The 27,428-nt window shown below is 42.4% G+C and overlaps 1 protein-coding gene across 3 annotated transcripts in view; it reads right to left on the reverse strand.

The window, feature by feature from the left end:
• Positions 1–27,428, reverse strand: part of CRACDL (CRACD like) — a 60,269-nt gene that overhangs the window by 22,289 nt on the left and 10,552 nt on the right. For 2 of the 3 annotated variants that reach the window (XM_042810215.1, XM_042810217.1), the window contains exons 2-3: positions 3,074–3,150; positions 1,977–2,139 (exon numbers count right to left, since the gene is read on the reverse strand). In XM_042810215.1, coding sequence (XP_042666149.1) covers positions 1,977–2,139; positions 3,074–3,122 — 212 coding nt within the window. In that variant the 5' untranslated portion in view covers positions 3,123–3,150. Of the gene's footprint in view, positions 1–1,976; positions 2,140–3,073; positions 3,151–8,550; positions 8,572–27,428 lie in introns of those variants that run through there. The other variant, XM_042810216.1, reaches the window with a different exon arrangement.

Below are 27,428 nucleotides of genomic sequence, written 5' to 3' on the forward strand. Positions count from 1 at the left end.
GGCAGAAAGCTGGCTGCTAGGAGGTCTTTTGCACTCATTTTCTTCAGCTTAGTTCACAACTCAACTGAGCAGGGACCAGAAATGTGTGCATATGGCATTTCTTCTGGGAATCCCTTCTTTTAATTTTTTAAAATATGATTGCTATGAAATGGCAAAGCAGAACACAGAACTGCTTGGATTCAAGTAACTATCAAGCTAATTGAACAGACTCCCTAGGAAAATAATTATGTGTATTTTTGGATCCTAGGTACTGTCATAGAGACATTCAGAAACATAAACAAACATGGCAAAAAAGTAACATTTTCCTTGCAATGTCTGCTATAAATACATTTGATAAAACAATTGCAGGAAAAAGTTAATCTGTATGCCTGCTGCAGAAGGAAGGAAAGCTTGCTGTTTCTGCCTAATGCATCAGAGACATTAGAAGAACAATTTATCCATGTGAAAATGTGATCTCCGCAATGCATCCAAGGTCAGAGAACTATAGCAATTTGTAAAGTAACTGTCAGTCTGGACTGTGATGGCTGCTCAATGCACCGACATCTTACAAAGATTGCAAGAGCTGCCAGCTAAGCAGCATTACTGCATGTGCACCTTTATCCCTGCATGCTGTCCTTGCTTTCTCTTCCTAGCAGATGCACAACTCCCAGATGCGTAGTAGAGGTACTCTAGATGTCTCCTCAGATTATGAGTGCTCTCATTATGCTTCCTTCCTTTCGTGGTATTTCATGGTCTTTATCTAAACAAGTATAAAGAAATAATAATTTTATAACCCTGCAAGCAATGCACAGGGACACGGCAAAACCAGCCAAAGTCTGTACCTGCTCAGACATGACCTTGATGAGCAGTGCATGAGGGACAGAAAATCTCACCATCTATGTCTCAAAAATATACTGTTGAACAACAACGGTGTTACCCACTGTTAGATCTGCTGCTGCCAACCCGGAATTCCTGGGGCTTCAAGCCGGACTACTGCTACCCTTGCCAATACTACCACTACTTGTTAGTAATTTTTTTCGGTTGTTTGGCGCTGCCTAGTGGCTGCATCGCACCAAGCCGTTTCAAATGGACAGGATGGGTTGGCTTTCCTGTCTCCCTGCACAGCTGTAGCTCCCGGCTGCACTCCATCCACGGACGGAGGTCCCCCGGTCCATCCAGGAACACATTTGAACTTTGTATCCCGTTTCTCGTGGTTAATTTTGGATGAAATATAATAGATAACATTTTTGGAAAAGTCTTAATGAAGATAAGAGGTACCAAGATACAGAGACTGGGATGCCTCTTGTCTAACTTCAGACACTAATAGGTACCTGTGCTAGAGCAAGTCATCCCAGGCTCCTGCTTACACTCAGTGGGGAGAAACAGGCCCATCTAGAACATGGTTCATCAGACTAACTTCATACGTCTACACAAGAACGGTATGAGCTTTTTGTTAGAAATGCTGACTTCTATCTGCTGATTGTAAAAGGCACTGGTGGCTAATTCAGATGCAGGCATTTATCCGTTGGTCATATGAATCCTAGCTATGCAAAAGAAAGAAAAGCTTTAGAGCCTCTGGTTCCTGCTGATTTCAATTGCAGTCATCCCCTTATCTCTTTCATGCTTTCAAAAACTGGCATAAATGGTTGAGTCTACATTTTTTAGCAATCCTTGAGAGATACGTCTTAGGAGTATAAGAAAATTCTGATAAAATATAAGCTAAGTACCTAATTCCCTTTTTTGAAGATGAAACAATAACCCAAGGATTACTTATGCTTAAACAAAAGCTTTATTAATTATTATTTCTTGCTGCACCCCATCCTTTCCATTTGTAATTTGCCATGCCTCAAGCATTTTAATTTGTACTTTCCTGAAAAAGGCAACTGTTTGAGAGTGCAGCATTCTGGACAGGAAGAGGAGGCAATTTAGGATATCTTTAATCTACAGATCTCATAGCAGCAATGCATTTGTTTACCAGCCACAGTGCAAAGACTTACTCGTGTTCATCTTCAGAATCAAAACTAGCATGCATGTCATGTGAGGCCGCCACATCACTTGTTGACTGGAATAGCTTCAGACTGCTGCTCCCTGAAGAAGGTTCTTTCCTTTTCTTTTTAACAAAAAACTTTTTGAAAGATTTGAACTTGGATTTTTTCTTTCCTAAGTGAAGAAACATAAAGAAGATGCAACCAGAGGCATTTGCAGGCTTTCAGAACAATAATAATTCCCATATAATTTTTTCATAAGTGGATTTTTTTTTCCTGGAAGAGGAAACACAGTCTGCTCTTGCATTAATGCCTTTCAAGACTATACTGATAGCATGAAATTACTATTATCTGAGAGAATGGATTGCAGTGTTTATGACATAAAAATAACCTACAGTGTAGGATCTTTCCTAATAGAGTTTCTACTTGCCTCTTGAGATAATTAGACTGTGAAGAAAAACTTTGGTATTAACAGCCTAGTATGTAGAGAAGAAATTACAACTTGGAAACATACTGCCTTTGTTCAGCAAGCAAAACAGTGATGATAAGGACAATGTTGTTACTGAAAGCAATTTAAATGTAGAAATGGCTTACTTAGGTGAAATGTGCAGTATCAGGAGGCTAATGCTGTTACAATGTCAGTTATATAACACATTTGAAAATGTTTTGAATGCTAATTGTAAGACTCAGTGGATCACAAAGTACTAAAACAGAAATCAAGCAGTAATCTTCAAAGACAGTGATAGTTTGCTCAGCGAGGAAAGACCTGAATCACCATCAGTTCCTACATCCATAAAGAATTCAGTATTTTGCACAAGACAGCCCAACAACTAGCACCTGTGCATTGTAGGTTGGGATGACAGCATTGGAAAGCATCCCTACCAATGTTTCAGTTATTGCTGGATCTTGTTGGGTAGAAAAGTTAACTGTCACAAGATACTACAAAAATCTGACTTCAAGAGTTGAGAAATGTCAAAACTGACACAGGTCTTGGAGGTAGAAGGAGAGAGAGGCAGAATGCATTCTCTAAATGAATACGCTCACTTCTGTGACAGAGCTAAGCTTAAGTTACAGCCCTTTTTGTTCTTTGAGGAAGGGAGAAGTTCTACCTGAGTTGTCTTCTCCATATCCTTCAGTCTCTCGCACCTTGGGGTCCATTGTCCTTGAGGAACTCACGTGACAGTCACTAAAGGAGAGAGAAAAAATGTCATTTATATCAACAAAATAGCAATATTTCAATAGACACATACAGGCAAGGTACAAAAATATAAAGACATAACAATTTAAGATGATGTTGTAGATAAATACATAAGCAATACATGTCTATATACACATATCTATTTATAAATACACAACACAAAAATATTCCATTAATATTCCAAATATTCCAATGAAGCTTTTTACTTCCAATTACTAAGGTGATGATACGCTACACCCCAGTTAATCAGCTCACTTCTCCTTACTGAGAATCAAGTGTAATGAAATTCTTGAATGCTTCTGAATGTTTGCATCAGAGGTTTGCTCCTCAGAGTTTTTCTCTCTGCTCCTATTCAGCAGCACAGACATAATGTCTTTGTGCCAATCACAGCATTTGGGTAACACGTGCAGGTAACCTTTGTAAAGAACTGCACGTATATTCAGTTCTTATTTAACTTGGCGTATTCTACAGATTCTAGTTTTAATTCTTTTTTAAGTGAAAATTTGTGAAAAATTAATCATTCTTTTTACTCTTCTATTCATGCAGACAAAGGTAAAAATAAAACAATAAATTTTCTTTCTTCATTGCTTTTTGGAAGCAAAAATGTAATGATGGCAGAATATCTGTAATTTCAAAACAATTTCCAAAAGAGTTTGTGTGTCAGTTTGTGCTCTCTTTTCTCTATCTGGAAAACCATGATTTCATGGTTGAGTCAGTATAAAGTCATGGATGTCATTCACTGGAAGGTGACCTAAATACCACACAGGAACTCTTTGGGTTGCACTGGTGACAGATGCTTATGCCAGAACCTAGACCGGGGTGTGAGTATACCACAGCTACTCTGAACCCCTGAAATAAGAGCAGACTTACGTAATGAGGCTCATAAATTTAGAGAGTTAGATGGAAATGAAATATTTATTACTGGAGCCTAAACCATGACACATTGCCTGAAACACTGGTGAGTTCTCGATCCAGGTGGTGATGGACAGACATGAGATGGCACCAGCAAAGACACTGCTGCTGCCCACCAGCTCCAGTGCTTCTCCACTTCCCCAGCAGCTGAATGAGCACTTTTATCACCAAAAAAGCCCTTTCACAGATCATATCATTATGTCATTTCGCATCATATTTTTCATATTTTAATATATAAACTGGATGCCATAATTCACACCCCCAGCTGTACCCACTGCATCCACGCGCAGCTAGCTGAAGGTCTACTATTGTTATCTGTTTACACATTACACCCCATCAGTTCTGAGCAGCAAAGTCACCAGGTGATAAATGCCCCTGTAATGGAAATGCTACTTTGAGCAGAGGCATGTTTCTTCTGGCATAATTAAAGCAATTAATATAATTTAATTTCAGATGCTCTAGAAATGTGTTGCTATCCCATCTGAAACCTTTGCAGCCAGTTTCATAGAATGTTTTAGGTTGGAAAGGACCTTAAAGACCATCCCGTTCCAACCCCCTGCTGTGGGGGTCTAATCTCCCATTAGACCACGTTGCTAAAAGCTCCAACCAACCTAGCTTTGAATGTCTCCAAGGATGGGGCATCCACAGCTTCTCTGAGCAACAATTTTCTACAGAATAAAAATGATTTTAAAAAGTGAACTCCACCACTATGTCACTAAAGATCTGTGCGAATGACTTCTGGCATTCAAGATTGCAAAGAGCATTTCCACTGCATCCACCAAACTCTTGAGGACAGTCATATATGACAGGGGTGCAACAAACATCTCTCCTTCCTTAGGAAAAACAGCACGACACTGAATCCCGATGAGCTTTCTTTTTGCCAGCCATGTGTCTACATGCAAGCTCCTCTCTCTACTCCTGACCTCCCATGGCCATTCTTCAAATCTGTAATACTTTTGCAATTTTAAGGTTGTTTTAGTAATCAGTGTATTTTTCCAAGAAGTGTCTTGGGCCTGAAGAAAGCAGCCCAGCTTATCTGTACTGCTGTAGCATGGTGCTGGAGACACCACTTGCAAGGGAGTGCTGGAACAACAGTGTGTGAGGAGTGAGGCCTGGCCAGGTCCCATGTCTACTGCTACAAGAGTCATCCGTGACCTGCTTCCAGGAGTTACCTGGGGGACGACCTGGCTGCTCTGTTGGTGGCTGTGGCTCAGGTTTGCAGTTTCAAAGGGAAGTTCACAGTCTGAATCCAGAGCTGGTACTTGGATCCAGCTCTACTAGGCCTACGTTGGTTCATCAAAGGGGTGTGATGTTCACAGAGCAGGAGGCTGGGAGCTCTCATGGCCGTTGCTATGTTGTGAAAACATGCTGTCTGAGACCCAGATGGCGAGGCGCGGCCACACGCTGACAACTGAATGTCAGACTGGGGAGGAGTTTTATGGCCGCCGTAACCAAGGAGAGATTTGTTTGCACCAGGGGATGAAAGGGTATCCTCTTTGCTAACCTGTGGAGGAGAGCTAAACAAATCGCAGAGGGACTGGAACTGAAATAAACTGGCAAAATGCTTGGCAAAGGACACAGTGGTCTGGCCAGAGATGCAATCATGAAATCACCAAGCCTGTCTGCCTGACCATTTATCCTTGGATATGGGCGGGGTGGGACTGTAATGGCCAAGCCGCCACTTGAAAGCTGACAGATCATTTTAGTCCACCTTGATTTCAAGTAAATGCTTGTGCTGAGACTTAGTCATGTGCTTAAGTGCTTGCTGAGTTACAGTTTACTCCCAGCTCAGCATCTCACACGGCCTAGTGCCAGGCAGTCAGTCAGCATTGATGATGACATTTTTATTGGCATGGGAAAAGCTGCTTTTCCTTCCAAGCCCTTCCTTTCTTTCCCAAGTGCATGAACTCAGAGAGCTGTTCTACACACACTTCCTTTGTTGGTTTTTTTTTCACCTTTAGCAGAAGTTATTTTAACATCTTTAGGTAGATTTTCAGCCTTTCAAGCTTTTTCCTCAGTGTCCAAAACAAACTCTCATTCATCACATGAAAGATTTGGTTAAAACATGGTGCTTAGAAGGAGAAAGAAAAACAAGATGCCAGAGTTCAACATGAGTATGATTATACCTTCTTGTCACTTCCCTGACGTAAACAGGGACTTGCTTAATCGAGAGCTAAATGATATCTTCAAAGCTTTCCTTAAAATCTATGACATGTAAGCTTAATAGCTGTTCAACAAATTGCTGACAGAAGCACCCACACGCAGCACTTGCATTCGGATCCTGAGGCTGTTCCAGGGAACAGTACTTTGTTCTGAGGGTACTGAGAACTCTCAGCCTCCTCTCTTCAACTTCTCCAAGCCTTGCTGAGCTTCAAGGACTAAGTCACATTCTGGTCTAAAAACTCAGTGGGATCCACATCCTTCAGGAGCGTGTTGCTTTATTTCTTCTGTCTTAGCAAGGGCAAGATTTACCGCGCTAACGGCACTTGTACTTTTTCTCTCTTCCTTTTTTTCCCCCTCAGGAAACAGAACCCTGCTTTATCAATTTATTATGAGATTTTATGAGGCCAATATGTCTGATGATAAACTGCTAAATATTACCCAAGCTTATAATAGTATTTTTTCTACATTAGACTTTTCCCAGCAGATATTGTTTTTCCATTTCCTTCTTCCTTCCTGTGCTCTTTTATTACGAGCTAAGTCACAGGAAGAATACATGAGCTAAGAATACATGAGTGCAAAGAATATAGAAGGAATATGGCACGGCAACCCTACCCCTCCCAAATGTCACTGCATTCCAGGTGAGTATCAGAAAAATGAAAAAAAAGGAAAAAGAAAAAAAAGAAAAGCACAGCTGAAATGAATGGCAGCAATTTGAACCTTTTATTCCTGTGATTGCAAAAACATTTGCTTTCTAGTAGACCAAGCTCTTTTAAAAATCTGAACTAGGGACTATCATTTCACATGAGGAGGAAACCTGCCTTTTTCTCTCTCCAGTATCATGATAAGCACTAAAAATCCTTACTGGTTTTACGCAGCCTTGTGGATTTAAGAAAGAAAATGCAAGAAGTCAGGGGATATAAAGAAAACCCAAACATTCAGAAAGACTGCCCTAGCTGAGCAGTAGCCAAACAGAATGGCTGTGTTTTGAAGATACTGCACTATGAGTACAGGAGAATGAGTGGGCAATGAGCTTGTGATGGTGAGGTGCCCACAATAATGTTCAAAGTGCCTGTCTGTTCAGATCTTTTCCTGCTAATAGGAATCTCAACATGACCCTCGCTTCAAGCTCTCAAAACGACCTTCAGTTCTCCCAAGTTGTAAGGCTTTCACCTACCCTGCAATAAATCTCTCACCACATGCCTAATTACAAAATCATTTGCAGAAGTCATCAATCACCTTGATGTTATTAGGAGAAACCTCTTTTCCCTTCCCCAGGTCCCTCTCCAACAGGTGTAAGAAGCACAGATCCAGCACTATGCACACCAGCACAGATAGTGGGAGCATCCTCACAAGCAAGATGCAGGTCCCTGGAAATCCAATTAGTTTGTATAAAAACATCAAAAAAATGCACAGAAAGGGACATGAGGAGTTGATAACAGCCATGTGTCTTACTTCTCCAAACCTTCCAGTGTCAAAGGGGTACAAATTTCACTTTCTATTCAGCCTCCGATTTTTTAAATCAAATGATCAAATACACTTGAGACCACACTTGCATGCATGTGGCCATCCCAAGAGCTTAGTCAGGTCTCCCAAGCACTCTCACTGTGACTGAAAGGCCTCTTTCCCTTTCTACTACATCAGCACCTGTTCATATTCCTCCTGCATCCCTATTTTTTTGAATGGGTGATGCACTGAAAATAATTTACTCAGAGAATAATTTTTTAAGAAAATCACGCTGTTTTCCTCCTCTATACCCACATAAATACCAAAGACAAACTAAATTCCAAACCAAGAAGAAAAACAGCCTGTCACTTTTTATGTACAATCTTGCTTTCTATTTTCAGAGTTGAGTTATATTTTCCTTCCATTTTACTCAAAGGTCTTGCATCAGTAAATGAAAAATAATCACACCGCAAGTCTCTGACTTCATATGTTCTCTGCTTTCTTTTTTTAAAATAGTTTAGTGAGTGTCCACAGGGACAGCATCTTCAAAAATGTGGTATTTTCACATAAGGCTTGCTGTCCCAAAAATGACACTTTGTCAGTTTGTTACTCATCTTTATCAATCTCACAATGACACCTTCCCCATCCTTTTTTAATCTGCACTACCAGCTAATAAAAGTCTCACTTTCTGTGCATGTGACTGACATTTCCTCCAGCTACTGCTACTCTCGCAGCATGTTCTCATGTTATTAGAAAATGTGTAGCACCCATCATGATGATGCGCTGAGAGCCTGTGTGCCATTCCCAATGCCCACAGCAAGGCTGGACCTGATGAACTTTGCCTCCACCAGTGTCCAGAGGGAGCCCTACCTTGATTTATGTCTTCCTCCTTAAAAATTCAGTCTTCTAGGGATTTTCCCATCCTCCTCCTAGCCACTGTCAAAACAAACAGAGCTCTGAGTGATTTACCTTTTCTCAGAAGTGACTACCTATATTTCGAGTAGTGACACCAACACACAATCTTCCAGTGCTTCTCCTCATGCCAACGCTTTCTATTCACAGAATCACAGGACATCCTGGGTTGGAAGGAACCCACAAGGATCACTGAGTCCAGCTCCACATAGCACCACCCCAAATCCAAACCCTATGTCTGACAGCAGTGTCCATACACTCCTTGAACTCCAGCACTCAGGCCATGCCCACAGCCCTGGGCATCCTGTTCCATGCCCACCACCCTCTGGTGCAGCCCCTTTCTCTGACCCCAGCTGCCCCTTCCCTGACAGCTCCATGCTGTTCTTCTTCTTTCACTTCTGTAGGGCAGTAGGCATTTTCCCACACATATCCAAGCCTAACTCATCTCTGGTGCACTTGTCACTATTATTTTCCAAGGACCCTGCAGACTCTCATACAGGGTACTCACCAAGCCTTCCATGCCTTCTGCCAACAGCGCATTCCTTTCTCTATTACAAACAGTGCATTTCCAAAGGATGCGGAGAAAAGCCCTGCTATGTCTATCTGTTTGTTTTCAAGAATGAATAGACCTGCCTTTCCATTTTCTACATGAAGGCAAGAGGCTACAGGACAAATACCACATAAAACAAGCTTTCCATCCAAGCAGCTCCTGAAGAACAAGCTTTTTGCTCTTTCAAAAAAGTGTGCTGTAACAAAATCCACCAACCTATGACAAGAAAGCACCTCTGCTTGGTCTGATTTCCTGGTGCAGCAAGGCAAAAGTCAGTTCTTCCCTAAGGGAGCTCAATAACTCAGGGGTAAACATCTTGTCAAAGGTCATATTTTATTCACAGCAAAAGCCTTAGCCTACATGCTTTCTTTAAACAGATGTTAAAATATGGAACTCAAAAGCAAACTGAACATCCCCATAAAATAATTAAAAACAGACAAAAAAATGTTGGCAAAGCAATAAAACAAAAGCACGTGAAATGCGTTTGGCCTATGTAAAACGTCTTCCTTCCACCTTTCAATGGAAGTTTTATATTTTTTGTGATTTAACAGAGAGCCCAGGAAAGCTATTCTACCAATACGGAAAGCATTATTAACAGAGCAGTAAGAGAAATAAGAGCACACTGAGACTCTGATTTCTTTCTCAGTGTACAGGATAATGGAATCATAGAAGCACAGAATGACCTGGGTTGAAAAGGACTACAATGATCATCCAGTTTCAAACCCCTGCTATGTGCAGAGTCACCAACCAGCAGACCAGGCTGCTCAGAGCCACATCCAGCCTGGCCTTGAATGCCTCCAGGGATGGGGCATCCACAGCCTCCTTGGGCAACCTGTGCCAGTGTGTCACCACTCTCTGTATGAAAAACTTTTTCCTAATATCTAACCTAAATCTCTCTAATGGAAGCACAGTTTTCTTTTTTTTTTTTTTCTTTTTTTCACAAAGATATGAGACCTCTCCCACTCAGTTCCCTGCAAAGATCCGCTGCTACATTTAAGAGAACAAACAGCTCAACACACGACCAGAGTCTGGGGCTCGTATCAGCTATTTTACTGATAGAAGCACAATCTGCATCTTGAACTTCAGTAGTACTGAGTGTGCACACAGAGCACTTTGGCTAATATTGTTCTGATGAACTTCATCTTTTTTGCACAATAACAGGCTAATGTCACTAAAAGTTAATGCCAGGTAAAGTATTAAATATTCACTGTGACTCTCCTTGAAAAGCAATAGAAAAGAAACTAAAAAGACTTGCTTTAGAACAAAATTACATTTGATTCTACATGTCACAATTGCAATTATTCTTCAATTCAGCACTAGGAACATTCCTGAAGCTATTTCACAAAAACAATTACACAAAATCACTTGGTATTCAGATTGAGTATCAAAATCAACGTTGTTATAAGGTCTCCATGGGTTTTAGATTCTTTGAAACAGAACAGGGCTTTCAGTGATCTCCCCTGTGCTCTTTGGAACCATAAATGCAACAAATTGACTATACACATACAAACGCATACTATGTGGCAGAAAAGGAATAAGACTCACCTGGAAGCACAGCAAGCCCCAAAGAACCCGCACTTTTACACCCGCAGCCCCATCAATTAGGCTCATGTAAGCATGCTCTTGTACACAGCGAAGGTTAATGGGAGCTTCAGATACTGAACGTCCTCAGTGCAACCCAGAATGAGATTCTTATTCAGCTTCGTCGGCTATTCAGAACAAAACTCAGTGGGCCAAGTCACCCAGACAAAGAAATCAATTGCGACTGCTCACATCAGATCTGAATGTGGCCCAATTTTCATCCATTCTGCACTCACCCATAATGTGTTGACTGTCTACTCCTGGCTACGTGAAGTGTGACGCAGTGAACGGTTTTATTCCAACCCTCCTATTAAGTTTCCTTAAGAGTTAAGGACAAGCCTTTTCAAATGATGTGTTTACCTGAACACAGAATATAACTATATCCGAAGCCTACTTGAAAATGTTTTGCCGTGAATACAATGAAAAACAGCCTGGTTTGGCCAAACACAAATAAAAAGGAAAAATGAATGAGACAAAGAGAACAAGATGTTCTTTACTGGGTTCCTCCAGAATTCATGTGCTGGAAAAATTAAATGCCTACAGTAATCATCTGTGCACCGTGCACAGAGTAGCTTTAACACTGAATATTTAGAGCAGAGAAAAAAAAAAAGAAACTAGGGAATGTAAAGAGAATACCCTAAGGGAAGCATTAGCCCTTCCAGGCAGAGACACCCCAGCCAACCACCTGAGATTAGCCAGAATATAAGCTGACTGCTTTCCAGAAGCCGCTCATGAGAGGTGCCAGGGGACCCTCAGGCTCAGCATTCCCCAGTGTCATTTGGTGGCTGCCCGCACCGCTCTGCTGAGCAGCTTCTGTCATGTTCTAACCTGGAGTCACCTCGGATGCAGTGGTAGAAAGCAGCCATGCCTCCAAGTCAATGAACAGCCCCTGTCCTGAGTCATCCTAGCACAAAGGAGCAGAGGGGATGCAGCCGGGTCCGATGGGAGGGTGCTGCGAGGTGGTTGGGAAGGGGAGCATCCTCCTCTTCTTTGCCATTCCACAGGTCCCTGGTTGCAGGCTCTGAGGCCAGTTTCCTCCCCAGGGTTCACACCAGCTGTCCAAGGGGGATGGCCACCGTCCGCGTGACCTTGATCCTCTGAAACTTCCCCAGGCAACGGTGCTGACATATTTCAGCAATAACTGCTACCTTGTAAACACATTCCACATTCCTGTTCTGCCAAACCCCACAGGCCAAATGCAAAGCTAACACGCTGCATGAGGCTCTTTCTGAAGAGACACATGCGGCAGGCTGTAACTGGGGATGACCTAATTGAGTCTCTTTGTCTCCTTCTAATTTAGTCCTGCCTGGCTTTCAAGTTGATAATCATTTTCCTGAGCCCAGATGGGAAAGACAAGAACCATAGTCAACTCTTCTCTCCTCCATCCTGAGCAACCTTTAAACCACTTTTAGGAAAAAAGGAGCAAGAAATTTTAATGCACAGTCACAGTGATATGTGAGAACCCTGGGAGTTCAGGTACGAGTCTGTTTAAGTCAGGAAGTCTTCCTAAGATTTCAGGTGAGCAGGCTGGATGGCTGCTTTCTGACCCCATCACAATACTGAGTCCTTTCATCTTTCCTCAGAACTCTCCTTCACAGTTTAAAAGAAAAGCCACAATCAGAATTTCACAAATAGAAGAGTCCTAATTTTACCATTTATTCTCTCACTACGTGTACTTGCAAACTTTTCATTCCTACTACCCATTCAGGTCACGTTTGTTTTGTGTTTGAAACAGAGGAGCTATTTTCCTGCAGTTCTCCTGTCTACACGTCCTTGCAGGTCTATGCTCTATGCTTCAAAACAAGGATATGAGCAAATGGAAATTAGAGTGACTTGCTCATATTCTTGTTTTCCCATTTGCTCCTTCCCTGCAGCAATAACGTCCATGAAAGCAAGAGATCTTGCCAGTCACTCTGCACATTTCACCTCTCTCTGCCACTTCAGACTTGCAGGCTTTTGGAAGTCAATACCCTGATGGAGCTTAATAGGTTTACTGCTACCGTGTTGGAAATCCAGAGCTGAGTCTCTGGTGTTCTACACCACATGCACCGGTCCTTGCACTGAGAAATAGAAGCACTTGCACATGTCAATTTGTCCAGGACAAGTGACATGGAGTACACGTGCAGGACACTCCTAAGAGTACATGCAGAAATTTTAAATGCAGAATGAGATGAGTAGAGGAGATTGGAGAAAACACGAGAAAGGAGGGCACTAAAGAGCACAAACCTTCCCCACCAGCGTTTATAACAAGCCAGAGATACATTCACTAGGAGGGCTCCTGCTTCTTATCTATCCAGAGCAGCAGAAAAATATGCTACCAGTCACAGTGTCATGCTGATTGTGTGTCCTCTCTCATCTGCAAGACAGATGGATGCAGGCCTGACAGCGCTTTCATCTTAACTCAGTACTGGAGGATGGGTGATAAACATCAGTATGCAATGCTTCTACTCCTTACATTTAATTTCCTAAGAAAACAAAGCTTACGTGACTGTACTGGCTATCTTGCTCCCTTTCTCTCCCTCTTTCCTCACTACTCCTGAAGCCACTGGTCCTTTACAGCTGGGCAGGCAGCAGAAGGCCAGGGGCACTTTGTGTACAACAGAGCAGGGAGAAGGAAGGGGACTGACAAATGAAGGCCTTGTGGAAAGAGCACAGGTGGATGAGCACTGCAGCAAGAGAGCATTACTACCCCAAGCACCCTTGGAGGGGGCCCCAAGCACCACTGTTGGGAAATGCACTGGGAGAAACATCTCTCTTTTTCCACGTCACCAATTTGTCCTCAGTCTTTTCTCACTTTCGTTGAGTTAAAACATCCCTTTGCCACAAAACTCCCATATCCACATTTGCTCTTGGCTGCCTCTCCCTCTAGGCAATGGAGAAAAGACACTTCAGAAATTAACAGATCTGTATCTCCTCACTGGGAATAAATGTTCTCTGTTGAGGACAGTGGGAACCTAGGGTTCCCATTCCCACTGCCCTATTCACGTGTCAGTGGAGAACCAAAAACCACACAAGAACCTGAAAATGCTGTTTACAATGGGCAAAACAAAACAAAAACATGGGAACTCGTCCCATTTGCCAGCAAGCTCCTTTCCCTGAACGCCTCACAAATGTTTTACTTCAATATTCAAAGCACAGTGAGATGCAAGTTATTAACTTACAACTATGACAAGATTATTATGGTTAATTTAACATGTGCAGGCACTTAACTAACTAAAGTTGGAAAATATTTGTCATTAATTCAGACATTTCCTGCTTGTGATTCAGCAGATACAAGCCTAAGTGAGCTGCAGAAACCCATCATCACATAAAGAGCTCTCATCCACCAGCACTTTTACATGTGACTGTCCAATACTTGAGCTCCGCCTGATTTAAATGTGCACAACAGAACATACTGCAGCATTCACAAAATAAAAAGCATTAGCATGCAGATGTCAGAAAACCTAACTTCACAGTATGCTCTTTCTGACACAGGAATGGGAGCAGAGAGGCACACAACCTTCCTTCAGAAGTTCTCTGAAGAATCCCGGCACTGATCCCTTGGACAGGTCCAAAATCAGAGAAGAAAAGGTTGGCACAGCCATGATGGAGAAATAAGCATTCAACAAAGCAGCCTTTCTCCTGTCCAGTGACTTACACATGTTAGTCCTAAATTGTTTTATCCACAAAGGGTCTTTACTGCTGCTTCTGCAAGACCTGTAACTACCAGATGCATTCTGCCTGTGAGCTCCATTCTACTCCAGGGGCTCCATGCATCTTCTTGCCTCTTTCAGTTCTCACATAGCCTCCTGAGAAACAGCATGTTTAGGTACACTGAAATCTCTGAGCTCTACACAGGTGTGTCAGGATGAAACTCGGGCACACAGTCTCAGAGGGGACCTCCTGAGCATTCAGTACCCTGTTGTTGCTGGCAAACACTTCATGTAATCCTTTCACAGGCTGATTAAAGCCTCCTTTGAAAGCAATTCAGTTTTCCCCTCCTTTGACTGAAATGGTATTCTGGAAATTTGTAGCTGATAATTAGAAACTTCCAGATTAAATGGCCAGTCTGTAGCTATTTACTGTTGTGACAGAACTATCCTCAGTTTGAGGCAGCTTTTGTCTCTTGCCAAGGGTATTTAGAGAAGATGTCTTCCCTTTCAGTTCTCCATTTGCCAGCAAGCCTTGCACAAGGTGGCGGACAGGTATCAGTGAGGAAAACATTGACTTTCCACCTCTGGCCTGCTCTCTACTGCAGAGCCCAACATGTCTCCTATGTTTACTATCAAGAAATACTGTCTAGTGTAAGGTCAGTGTCCCAGTAACGTTCCCAGACCTGGCTCTTCCATATGTGCAGGCACCCAGATTTCTGCGGCTGGCTGCTGCTGCCAAACTACAGGACCCAATTCAGATTCATGTTAAGCCCTAAGTGCTGACACTTGCTCCCTTGGGTGGACTCTCAAGTCCTGGCCGTCTGTGTATCTGCCGAAGGCCGCCAGTGTAGGTGTAGAAGGAAAATATTTAGCCTTTTACATCCAGGTGGCAACCACACTAGCTCAAGCTCAAGGAAAATCTGACCCTGTTTACGTAGGGGCCTCCTTCCTTTAAACTTTATTTCCTTCAGACATTTTAAAAATAGTTGTGAGTCAGGGAATGGGGTGTCTAGCAGCTCTGTTCCCAGCTCTGACAGAAGAGTGTTACTAAGAGGATGCTGGAAAGCTCTGTGAACAAAAGAAAGCAGGGAGTGCTGGATAAGTTAACCTCTCTGGTCCCACACCGTCCTCTGAGGGTGTTGCTTTACTGCACAGCCAGATCAAAGCGATTGACGAGGCTTCTGCTGTTGTCTCCTGAAAGTTGTTGATATTGAGAAAGGCACAATTAATTGAAATGTGAAGCTCAAGCAGATATTTCCCCTCTCTATCCTATATCACCTGAACACACAGTAGTGTGAAGTTACACACTTAGGAGATTCTTTTGTAATCAAAAACATCCTGAACTGCAGAAAGATCCTGCACTGGTATGGGTTTCTTCTCTCTTCTTGAATGCACATGCAGTGCTAGTCCTAGGGATGCATGTATAAGCTTTCCCACATGTTTGACATGGACAAAAAGCTTGAGATACCAAATCAGACATTCACACATCACAAAGCAGCCGCTGTATCAGTACGCAATGTGAGACTGGCAATTGTTTTTACGAATACTAAGCACGGAAAATATCAATTGAAACTGTGCTCACTCTGTCCCTGTGAGGAAATCAGGTCCTGAGTGCCCTATAGCCAGCACTCAAACCAAATAACTTCATATTAGAGATAATTTAAAAATACAGCTTCCGTTTTTTTCAGATCCTTTTTCAAAATGGCCACTAAAAAAATCCACAAACCTGCTTACAGTGTGTCTGCCCAAGACATGTGCAGCCAGATCTGAGGCTGATGCCACCTGGCAGGCCTCTGCTCACATTAACTGGGGCCGTGCCAAACCCACTGCTGAAGGGCTTGAGCATACTGTTTACAGACTGCTGAAAAAGGCAAGTTGAATAGCTTCTGTGCACCTGGAGACATTTATTTCCACATTTGTTTTTGAATATGAAAACTGTGTTTCTTGTGAGAAATGGTCCTTCAGAAAACTCTCATGCCACCCCTTCACCAGCACTCGATATAAATATTCCCCAGTGTAAACTGCACAATCGCCAGTGTTTATGAGTAAAGAAGGGAGCCAACAGCACACAGAAGAGAATTTCTTTTGGTCCAAAAATTATTTAGAACGGCACATCACTCCTATTTCTGCACTTGTCAAAGGGTTTCTACTTGTAAACTATGAAACAAAGTAAAAAATGAGGAACAAATCCCACTGTGCTAACAACCACAAGCAACAACTGCCAGCTTCTGCAAACAATACAGTTAGAAGAAATTGCTGCTTTCTATACCTAAAAGTGCAACAAGGAGCCAGTTCCAGCAAAAGCGTGGCAGCTGATAACTCTTGACCGCTTACACATTTTTACTAGCTCATTTTAGAAATGTCCCGAGAAATTTAAAGGTTGTTTGCAGCACTTCACAAGCAGATGCCACAAGGAACTAGGGAAGGCAGTTCATCTTTCCAATCAACTTTTTTACTTACCATCTGCTGAAACTTTAATAAGTACAAAGACGGGTCAACACTTGCACGACTGAATGTTGTGCGTCTGTGTAACCAAGAAACACACTGCACCTGTACAAAACCAACCTTTAAGGCAACTCAAACATGAACTTTAGCTGCTTACCTGCATCCGTTCCTGTTTTGTCAAAGTCAACGTAACACAAAGGGCTACAGTTGCTTCAAGAGGGGTCTGTCACCTTGCCAAGTGGTAGCAAACACAACAGAGGTACTCTAAAGTTTGCACGGAGGATTCTGCAAAGCCTCGATCCAGTTCAATTTAGGAAGTGCAAGCTACATCTCATCAGTTATCTGCCACTGGGCTCTGCTCTGCCTTCCCAAAGCACGAGTGATCAACACCGCCCCGGTCCCTTCACCATACGATCCCTGCATCTGGTGCCGAATGAGTCAGTGGCAGGAAAAAGCACCAGTATCCCCCAGTTGCTAGGGAACAAGCGGGGAGATCCTGACCTGAATTCCTAGCGCAGGCTGATGTTGCTCCGGGAGCTTTGCTGGGTCCTTTCCTGGAAAGGCAGGGACGTGCTGACAGGTTGCTCCCAGGTTTGCAGAGTCTGCTGGGCAGCACCACACAGGGCAATGGGAAGGCAGCTGAGCTGCTTCTACCACAAAAAGGCACTTGTGAAAATGGGGAGTGCACAAGCAAAAACTGAGGATGTATTTTCTATCTTCTGTGGCAATTAAGCTTAAAAGTTTTTAATACAGAAATAAGATTCTTGTATCTCAACTCTTGTCATTTAGAGAAAGTGGGAAAAAACACCCACTGTGCACATGGCCTCAGCATTAACAAATGCAACAACAGAATGTTGGATGTGGAAAACCAAGAAATTAAGGTTACCCCAGACACCTGTGCTACGAAGTATACAGTACAGACAAACCCATAGCTGAGATCAGGGAAGAGAAGTTATGTCAGAAGTGGTGAAGATGACACAAGAAATCTGCCTTTTCTGACCCTTTAAATATTTTAAGTTACTGCCATGCCAGTGCATTAATTACTCTACTTAGCTTGCAGCCTCCTCAGAATGCATTTTCTAAAAGATAAAAGGAGCCGAAATAGACCTGAAGAGCTAAAGGACCTTCAGGTCCCTTGAATTGGAAATGGCTGACCCCAGTTACCCTTTATGGGGAAAGAAAATAATGAGTCCTCAGATGCAGTATGAGATGCCTTGTGCAGAGCAGATTATCAGAAAAAAAGCCTGTTCGCTTTTTGCTGAAACCATGCTCTGGGCAGCAAGGGTGAAAAGTAATGCTAAGCATGCCATATTTCCACTGATGGCTGGAGGCAACCAGGGGAAGTGAGGAAGACAAGGGGTATCACTGTGAAAGTAGTTTCTCCAATTCCAGCCAAATACTTCCCCTTCACACTTGAGTATATTGCCCTACAGTAGTGGTTTCCTCTTTGCTGGAGTGATGCCAGCACCTGCTTAGTAAGGTATGTGCACTGCATGCAAGAATCACAGAATCATGCAAAAGCCCAAGAGGGAAAGGACCCACAAGGCTCACTGAGTCCAGTACCACCCAAAATCCAGACCCTGTGTCTGAGAGCACTACCCAGAGAATCAGCCCATTCCTGCAGTAATTGCAGCAGCCCAAAAGCAGATGAGTATTATGATGCTTCAAACACTTTTCTGAAAAAGAGCCAAAGCCATTCACTTTGATAGGAAAATTACACTTTTTTTGTTCACTTCCTTTCGCTCATCTTTTTTGCAGAAGTAGGAAGAGCTCAGTGTTTATTCTCGACAGGAAAGCACAGCAATTTCCAAACACCATAGTTACGAATGTCACGACCCAGGCAGCAGCAAAGCTGAATTAATCCAGATTTTAAAGAGCCACAATAAAAAAATCATTGCAGATAACCAACCAGCGTTTGGAAGGAGTAAACTGAAAATTCAAGATATTAAATATAAGCTTGCCTGCTGTTAATGAAAAGCTGAACATGTAACAGAATACTGAGGGTAAGCCAGAAATTATGGATCTGTGCAGTGCAACTGTATTTTAACTAGTACAAGTGTTCTGAAACAATTTTATTTATGAAAGGCCATCCAAAAATACCATCATCAGAAGGCAGAACGATGCAGAAAACCTACCCACAGGAACATCTGTGTATTAGATAGCACTAGGTTCAGTTTTTTTTACTAGGTTCTTCTTTTACAAACCAAATGGAGAGGATTTCACTGCACTTTATTCTTACAAATTTTTCCAAATTGCCTTTAAATTCAGTAACACAACACGGTGATGCTAAACAACAGAAATCAGAGGAAATAGAGGAAGCTCGGCAAACTGAAGGGTACAGTAAATATAAGCTTTCAATAATGAGGCTGTCAATAAAAGCAAATAGAAACTTCTAGATACAAGTACAGAAGATTGCAAAAGAAATAGAGAACTGCTGAACTTGAAAGAAAGCAGGTAAAGGAAAGCCTTTCTGGGCAAGGTTTTCAGATGTGAAATAGACCTTACAACTGCACGTGGACTGCAGCAAAAGGTCCAGGAGTAAAATGGTGCCAAGTGAGAAGGCAAAAGAGAGAAAGAAAGAAAGAAAGAGAGAAGCAGAAAGACAGAGAAAGGAAAGGATAGAAAATTAAGGAAAAAATACTCCTGGATTTTTCTGCATATCAGGACAGCCATGTGAGTAGAACCAAGGGAGAGACCTGGCGATGAAGACAGCATTTCAGGTAAGGGCTTTGTCATTGCCCCTACTAGCAAAGTTGCTGATCATTGTAAGGCCATTCATTTTTCAGCTGTTTTCAAACACAACTAAAATTCTGTTAAGACTTGAGAGAAATTTTACATTTCTGCTAGTCAGAAAAAGAATGATAAGTGAAGCAGAATGATAACAGGCAATAAAAAAGTGAAACCTGCCAAATAGTAGAGCACTTCTGTCTGAGAGCTAGCAAAAGGCTGCAGACAAGAGCAGCACTGCTGGAAATGCTGGCCGAAGCATGAGCCCAAAATGGCCACATTGCCTCCCCTCCAGACTGAGCAGCACAAATGGGCAAGCAGCAAAATGGCTCTGGGTAGGATGCAGAAAAGCCCTCCAGTATTGTAAAAAACAGCCAGTCAGATCTTCCTCCTGTGTCAGCCACAGGCTTTGTTTTATGCCAGCTGAAGATGTGACCAAATGCAGTGTGTAAGAGGAAGGCAGCAGTTCCTCCTACCTGCTGCACTTTGCCTGCAGGCCAATTTTAGCAAGGCACTTGTTTTCTCCAGAGGAAGGTGTTCAATGAAAGGTTTGATGTCCTTGATGAACACAGAAGGATGCTAAAGTACAGAACTCATCAAACACAGCTCTTACTAAATTACCTTTCAAAATTTGCTTTACTCGGCTTTGCGTTCTAAAGGCAATGCAAAGCAGACAATTCAACACAGCTCGAGTTTAACCAGGGAAAGCCTAACTACACTTCCCAAGCCTCTCTGCCAACATCTAGACTTGTGGTAATCTGCAGGCAACCCAGGAGCACCTTGGTGTACACTGCAGTGCAGGACCAAACAGCTAAGGCTCAGGCAGATGAAGTGCAGCTGAGCGATGCTGCCAGCTTCATGCCACTGCTGCTCCTCCAGCCCTGACATCCTGGCAGGATCCCTGCACCATTCACAGAGGCACAGGGCAAATCCTCAATCAATATTTAATAGGAAGAAACTTACTTTCCTTCTCAGTGACGAGAGGATGACGTGCCTGAAGGCAGCAAACAAATTTCCGCATGTCCAAGGCTGCCTTGTAAATAACATTTACAAGAGAAATAGTTCAAATTTACTTAGCACAAAAAGTACAGGGTGATGAATTATTCATCAGAGCAGAGGAACAGAAATACTGTCTTTTGTTAGTCTGGCCATGAGATACTCAGGGAAAATAAAGACAACCAGACTTTCTCAGATGCAATAACTGATCAGCAGTAACGCTGACAAGTTGGAAGGAAACTTTTTTTCAGTGAGTTGCAACCATTTTCAAAGTAAATGTCTGAAATTGATAACACACAAAATATAGGTGTGATGTCATCATACACATGAGCCTCATTATCAACAGAAGCAATAAAAATTGACACTACAATACTGATGTTTTTCATATTACTACAGATTATGTTCAAGTGTTGGTATCATTCTTTCTGTTTAACGGCACATGGCTGGACACAAAGATGAAAACATTGTAAAATGATGCCCCAGTCACTCTCTATGGGAATAATGGTAAGAGTTGGTCTGCCAACCAAACTGCCAGTTACTGGAGAACCTGGATTTTCAAATCATAGAATCATAGACTCACAAGGTTGGAAAGGACCTACAAGATCATCTAGTCCAACCATCCTCCCATTACCATTGCTACCAGAAGCTACCAAACCGTATCTCGTAGCTCCTCATCCAGCCTCTTGAACACTGCCAGGGATGGCTGCTCCACCACCTCCCCGGGCAAATGATGAACCACACTCCTCCCATTTTATCAGGAAAAAAAAAAATAATAAAGCAGACGTATAAGGAATAAGATTCAGCACTGAATTTTTGTACCATAAAGGCAGGCTGGCAGCTGTGTGCACTTCTCAGATTATAAAAAATCCAAAGCACTGACCTGTAAAGCAAAAATAGCAATAACATCTGCTAGATTTCTGGGCTCTGAAATCACATTCCCTGAAAGCAAGTTTCCAAATGAAAGGCTGGGCATTTCTGTAAAATATAATTTCCTTTTCCAATGAATTGTGTTTCTCTTCAGAAACTTTATTTAATAGCCTAAGTGCAAAAACCACACACATCTCCCTTCTCTGGGAATAAAAGTAATGTGGCAAAGTAACAATCTGTGATGGCAGCAGCGCAAAGGCACATGTATTGATGCCTTTCAGAATTTGGAATATATCAGCCCGCCCTCCTTGCTTACTCTCTGCGTCTGTTCTTAATCCTTTTCTACGACACAGATTCTTACATGTGGTCTTCTCAGCCCTGCAGTGGAGTGAACAGAGCTCTATTTACCCTTCTACATGAAGTACCATGGCAGTTTCACAAAGACAGAAATGCAGCTGCTTCTTAGGCTCCCTGCTTGGCATTTTGGTATCTTATGTCTAAGTTCTCAGCACTGCCAAAGCTCTCAACGCTTCACAAAACTTCCTACGAGGCCAAAGTCTGCTCCCTATTACATGAATTCCCAGCAACTCCGTCTCAGTTGTAAGCAGGTACTTAAAGCAAACCTTGGTCTCATCTTCTTCTTTCCCCTCATACATTTGCCAGATGGCTTTATTTAATGTCTGTTCCCTAGACTGGCTCTAAGATGGATTTTTTCCTCTACATTTGCCATCTGCTGGTCCAAACAGTGAAACAATGCACTTGCTTTTTGATCTCAGAGCATTGATTCACTCTTGCTGTTGACTTGGCATTCAAAATAGTATTGCAGGCAGACAGGCAGGTCTGGACAAGGCTGCACTTGACCAATAGTAATTTTCTCCTTTCTTGTGTCTGAGGGCTATTACAAAGTTCTAAGAGGGAACAAAGCACAAAGCTAAGAAAGACAAGTAGTGAGGTGACCTGAAGCGTGTGTTCTCAAAGATGGAAAGGGACTGCAGAGTGGCTGTGGCTCAAAAGAAGGATTTGCAGCTCCCGCTATTGGCACTGCGTGGCCTTGTACAAAGAAACTCTCATGTTGTGCAGCAGCTAACAGCAAAGAATTGCACGTGCACTTCCAAGAGAAACAAATGCTGAACCAAAAAAAAAAAAAAAAAAAAACCTTAGATCCTCTGCGTTATTTTTTCAGAAACTCTGGGAACTGTCTCTCGCTTTTAGTGAGGAGGTAGAAAGAACTAGGGGAAAAAAATTATGTGGATATGTGTCCTGTGCACCCACCTTACACAGCACCCAGCCGAGGGAGGAGGAAAGAAAAGATGCCAAGTGGCCATCACCCCTTCTCATGCCTAACACAAGATGGTACTGAGCTGCCTGAACGTGCACATTTTACCCAACCTCTCAATTGAAACTCAGAATTTTCCAGAGAATACTCTCTGGACTGCTTGCACGTTTCCAAACACAACAGCTTTTTGTGTTGGCTGAGTCCTTTGAATGCTACAAGAATACAATTAAATAATAAGAGCAGTATAAAGCTTGGTGCTGTTCACACTTGAGAAGATCTTGAATGGCTGTGGACAAATCAGAGCCAAAGCAATGCATGAAAGAAAAACATTTTCTAATCCTCTTGTTATTACTGTTGCTCACTCTTAAAGGTATTTTAGGACAGTCAAGACACTTATTTCATGACAAAAATATTCATTTCACTCTTGAATGCCACAAAAGACCAATTGTTTATCCCAACAGTCTAAGTGAATGAATGCTTAAGAGCTCCTATAGTTCATTGCTTCACTGTATGATTTAATCTGCATACATACTTGTCCTTTGCTGCTTCTCCTGAGTTTTTGATGACACAGATGACATCCAAACAACCTGCTGGCCCTCAGCTTTGCATCGCACAGTGAAGTATGAAGGTTGCAGAGGCTAGATCTCATTGCATTCAGTAAGAGATGACACTATAGAGCTGGTATGTTTTAGTTTACTATGGCTTGCAACCTCAGTTACGAAATAACAAACCTACCTCACCTGCTTGGTGTCCAATGCTCCTTGAAGCCAAAAGGAAGATTCCCTAATTACTCAATGTCAAATCAAGCACAATTAGACTGGATCACAACTGAAGAATAAGTTGCACAAATTCTTTTTCAATGCAAATTCCTTCACTACTGAACTGTACTGCACTGCACCACCTGCTCCAGGTCTTAATATAACCTGATGCTTCACGTACTTCGTGTTCGAGGGAGTGGTGCTGAGAAAGACATTTCTTGAAATTCCCAAGCTGCTTTACGTACTTCATGTTAGTGGCTCATGATAAGCAGATTTCTGATTGTCATCATCATGAATGAAAGCCTGAATATTCACTGACAAATTATGCTGCTTCAAAAAGGTGGAACAAGCAGCCAAAATTATGTGTCACAGGAAAACATAAAACAGCACCAGAGATAGCACAAGCCAGGCCTGTGTTTGAGAGCTGCACTGGTACAGATGTTAATAGGTGCACTCAATAAAGGACAAGACCACACCACCAGTCTGCATATCCATGGAAACCACGAGAGGATCTCCAGGGGAAAGGAGAGGCGAGATGGGGAACAAAGGAGCTTTATTTCTTTTCTCCTTTTCATTAGGGCTAAATAGCTTTCACATTATATAGTGAGATTATTTAGGTTGGGGCTGGGCCCACCCCAGCGTAACAAAAGCAATGCAGAAAAAGAACAATATGGATTCATCAGGTCCCTCAGTCCCCAGAGGGCAAGGCGAGTCCGCACTGTGGTCCATGTCTCTGCCTGCCTACAGCTACTGTTCCACGTCGGCTAAAGCTGATGCAAACACACCCAGTCACACAACAGATAACCCATTATAATATGCACAGTATGGTACAGTGCACAAGCCAGATGCCTGTTGGTTGGGGCGTGCAAGCTAAAAAAAAGAACACTGGTCTGCTATGCAGCTATCAGTACAGAGTAGTTAGGTACGAAGTACCACTATGGCTCATTTCCCCTTGTGTATATAAGTACGTCCTGAATGCATTTATGACGATGCCATTGCATCCATTCGAGACTGTTAAACCTCAATCTTTACTGAGTTATAATTACTCATCAAAGTTATTTTACTGGCTAAGGACAACGTCCAGTGAAAGGACGAGCTGTTATTGCACAGATGATGAAATGACTGGCATCTCCTTACAATGCACAGCAATACCAGCTGTATCTGCCAGCTGCGCTGCTCCAGTCATCCAGAGGACACCTCCTTGAGTTCCTCCTCCTGCTGCACACCTTAAAGGAGCTGGGCAGAAGCACCGTTTCTCTCCATTTCCTTCCAGCTGGCATCACAGCAAGAGGTGATTCTGGGACTGACACAGAGTGGTCTGGCAGCTGGCTACCTGTGTACTGAGCTGCCAGCCAGAAAGAAAGAAATGGGCACTGTCTGCCCTATTGCTGCATGTGCCCTCTGAAGAAGCAGGATGAAAAATTAATGCAAAGAAGACTATTGTTAACCATCTCCTTTCCTTGTTCTCATGCACCTGCCACTGATTTCAGTCTCTTCCATGAGTCTGACAGAACATCTTGCCTATGATCTGTTCCTCTGGTTTGATTCTGGTGCAGGCTCTCACTGGCCTTTGCTGGAGTCAAGAAACAGAGACATCGGGAAGAAAAGGGGAGTGAGAAAACAGGCAATAAAACCTTAAGATACCCAAAATGCCACCTAAACGCAGCAAAATAGAAAAAGAAAAGCTCCTTCTCCTTTTTCAGTATCTTTTGTTTCTAATGCTATCTGCAGGATAAAATTAGATGGGCATGTTCTTTTAACCAAATTACTTGAAAACCACACAGCAGAGCAAAACAGCTTGCTAATCTGGAACTAATCTTTAAATTTTACAGTGCCTTTAAGAAAATGGGACTTGCACAGTTTTTATTTCTCCAATGACATTTAAGTCCAGTTTGCTCTCTTAATTGGTTCTGAAAGCCTTGAAATTGACAGCTGAATGTGAACCATTTACAACCTCACTTTTACAGCTATCTGAAATCAGCACTGATTTATGCAGCACTCAACGTCTTCATTTCTCGATTAACTTCCATTCTGGCTTTCACTGTAAAGCCACTGTTTTCACTGATATCTTCTTACAGTTGAGATCATTGCAATAGCTGTATTCTTTTCCTCCATTACACTCAGCTCCTCGTAACCTCAGTGAAGCTGCCTCCACATGCCAGAGGCAGGTTATGGCTTCACAGCGAACCTCGATTCTGGCACGCTCAGATCCAAGCTTTGACTCAGCAAAGTAAATAGTGCACTTTTCAAGCAATTTGCACAAGGTGGTCAGGGCATTCTGATTTAATACTCAACACACTATCTGACCACCCCCATACAACAGTTATGAACTGAAGTTGCTTTCTCCTAGTACCTGACAATCTGTTATTCCTATGCAAAAAGAAACACCGGGAAGACAAGTTAAAATTTGAAGCTCGTTTTAAGGAAGAATCTTTGAAGTAAGTAGAAAATTTGCACATTCCTATCCCACCTACAACAGTGAATAGTTTATTCTCCCTTACTGTAACTTATTAAATCATTGTCCCCAGATTGCTGTACTGACTCACTATGGAACATAAAGTATTGTAACAACATCGCAGCAAACTCTTGGGTTGAGCTGATAGGAGTTCTTAGCTTTAGTCCAAATTTGATATCAAAGCAAACAGTTAATAGTGTTGCAGCTGATTTGTAAATTCCAACCTAACTCATTCCTAAAGGGTGGATGGAGAAAAAAATTATCATGCAGTCATTTATGAATATTATGATGAGAACTGACTAATCTATATGTTGGTCACTTGTATTTTGCATCATGCTTTAAATATGGGCTACCAAAATAACAGCTAATCAGGTAATAAAAGCTAACAGAAAATGAGGCTTTGTACTGTGGACGTAGAGCTGACAAAATTTATTCCTGTAAGTAGAGGCAGGTGTGTTTGGAAAACCAGTGAGATACTTTTCATTAGAATTTGCAGTTCTTTTAGTGGAGATGGAGCTGGGAAGCCCCCAAGAGAAGCTGCCACCTCCGTGGTCACACTGTTCTCCCCAGGCTTCGAGGCCTCAGCCCTACTGCCAACAACGTTCCAGCTACAGGGCTGAAGCCTGAACACCACTGCGCAGGTCCAAAGTACTCCTGAATCTGACATGAAGATTCACACTGAGATGTACTTATCTGTACACGTGGCCTTCTGATGTAACCCAAAGTAGTGCTGCGAGTAGTCAGTGGCTTTCATTCAGAACAAGCATGCAGTGCAGCTAAGCTGGTTATTAAACCAGACAGTTGAAGCAGCATGAATAAGAAGTATAGAATTAGACTTAAATGTTATGGTCTAATTGCCAGTAAGCCCCTTTATTTATTTTGCTTTGACTAATAAGCTTGGTACATCTGGTTCACTGCAAGGACATTTCTAGAAAGTTTGAAGAAAATTGATTGGAAGCCCTTTGTGTACACGACAAAATGTCCAGCTTTCTTTGCTATCACAGTCATTTGGGAGCAGGGCCAGGGGACCAGCTTTTGCTACCACATGAGAAAGCTTGTGGAAACAACCTCTCTTCTCACCAGCAGAGAGAACTTCATTTCAGTAAAGCACTTCAGCAAAGGCCTAACTGAAAGCTCCATATGCTTATGTGAACAGTGCTGAATTGTACAAGTGATGGTAACCAGCTCAAAGAGTAGAATTTTCTCAAAGCAGCAGGTCAGCTGGCATTATCCTTATCTATACCATGTTCACACTCTTGTCAAAGAGGAACCAGACTATTTCCTTGGTTCTGGTATCTCTAAAAAACACCAATCTTCAGTCCCATGGAAACTTTCAACTTCACCTACCCAAAGGTTGAAGCTCACTTGAGATCCTGGAAGATCAGACACACAGCATTATATTATTACATCCTCATGATTTCAGCTTGTGCCTGGGAAAGCAATGTCTGTCTTCTTCCCTTATCATATTTCCATTGTTAAATTTCAGGCTAAAAAAAAAAAACCAACTGGGGAGAATTAATAACCCAAGTTATCATTGCAATTGAGTTCA

Source organism: Centrocercus urophasianus, unplaced genomic scaffold, assembly GCF_019232065.1.
Source record: "Centrocercus urophasianus isolate 14NV4802_14NV808 unplaced genomic scaffold, USGS_Curo_1.0 seq_12, whole genome shotgun sequence".
Classification (NCBI taxonomy): domain Eukaryota; kingdom Metazoa; phylum Chordata; class Aves; order Galliformes; family Phasianidae; genus Centrocercus; species Centrocercus urophasianus.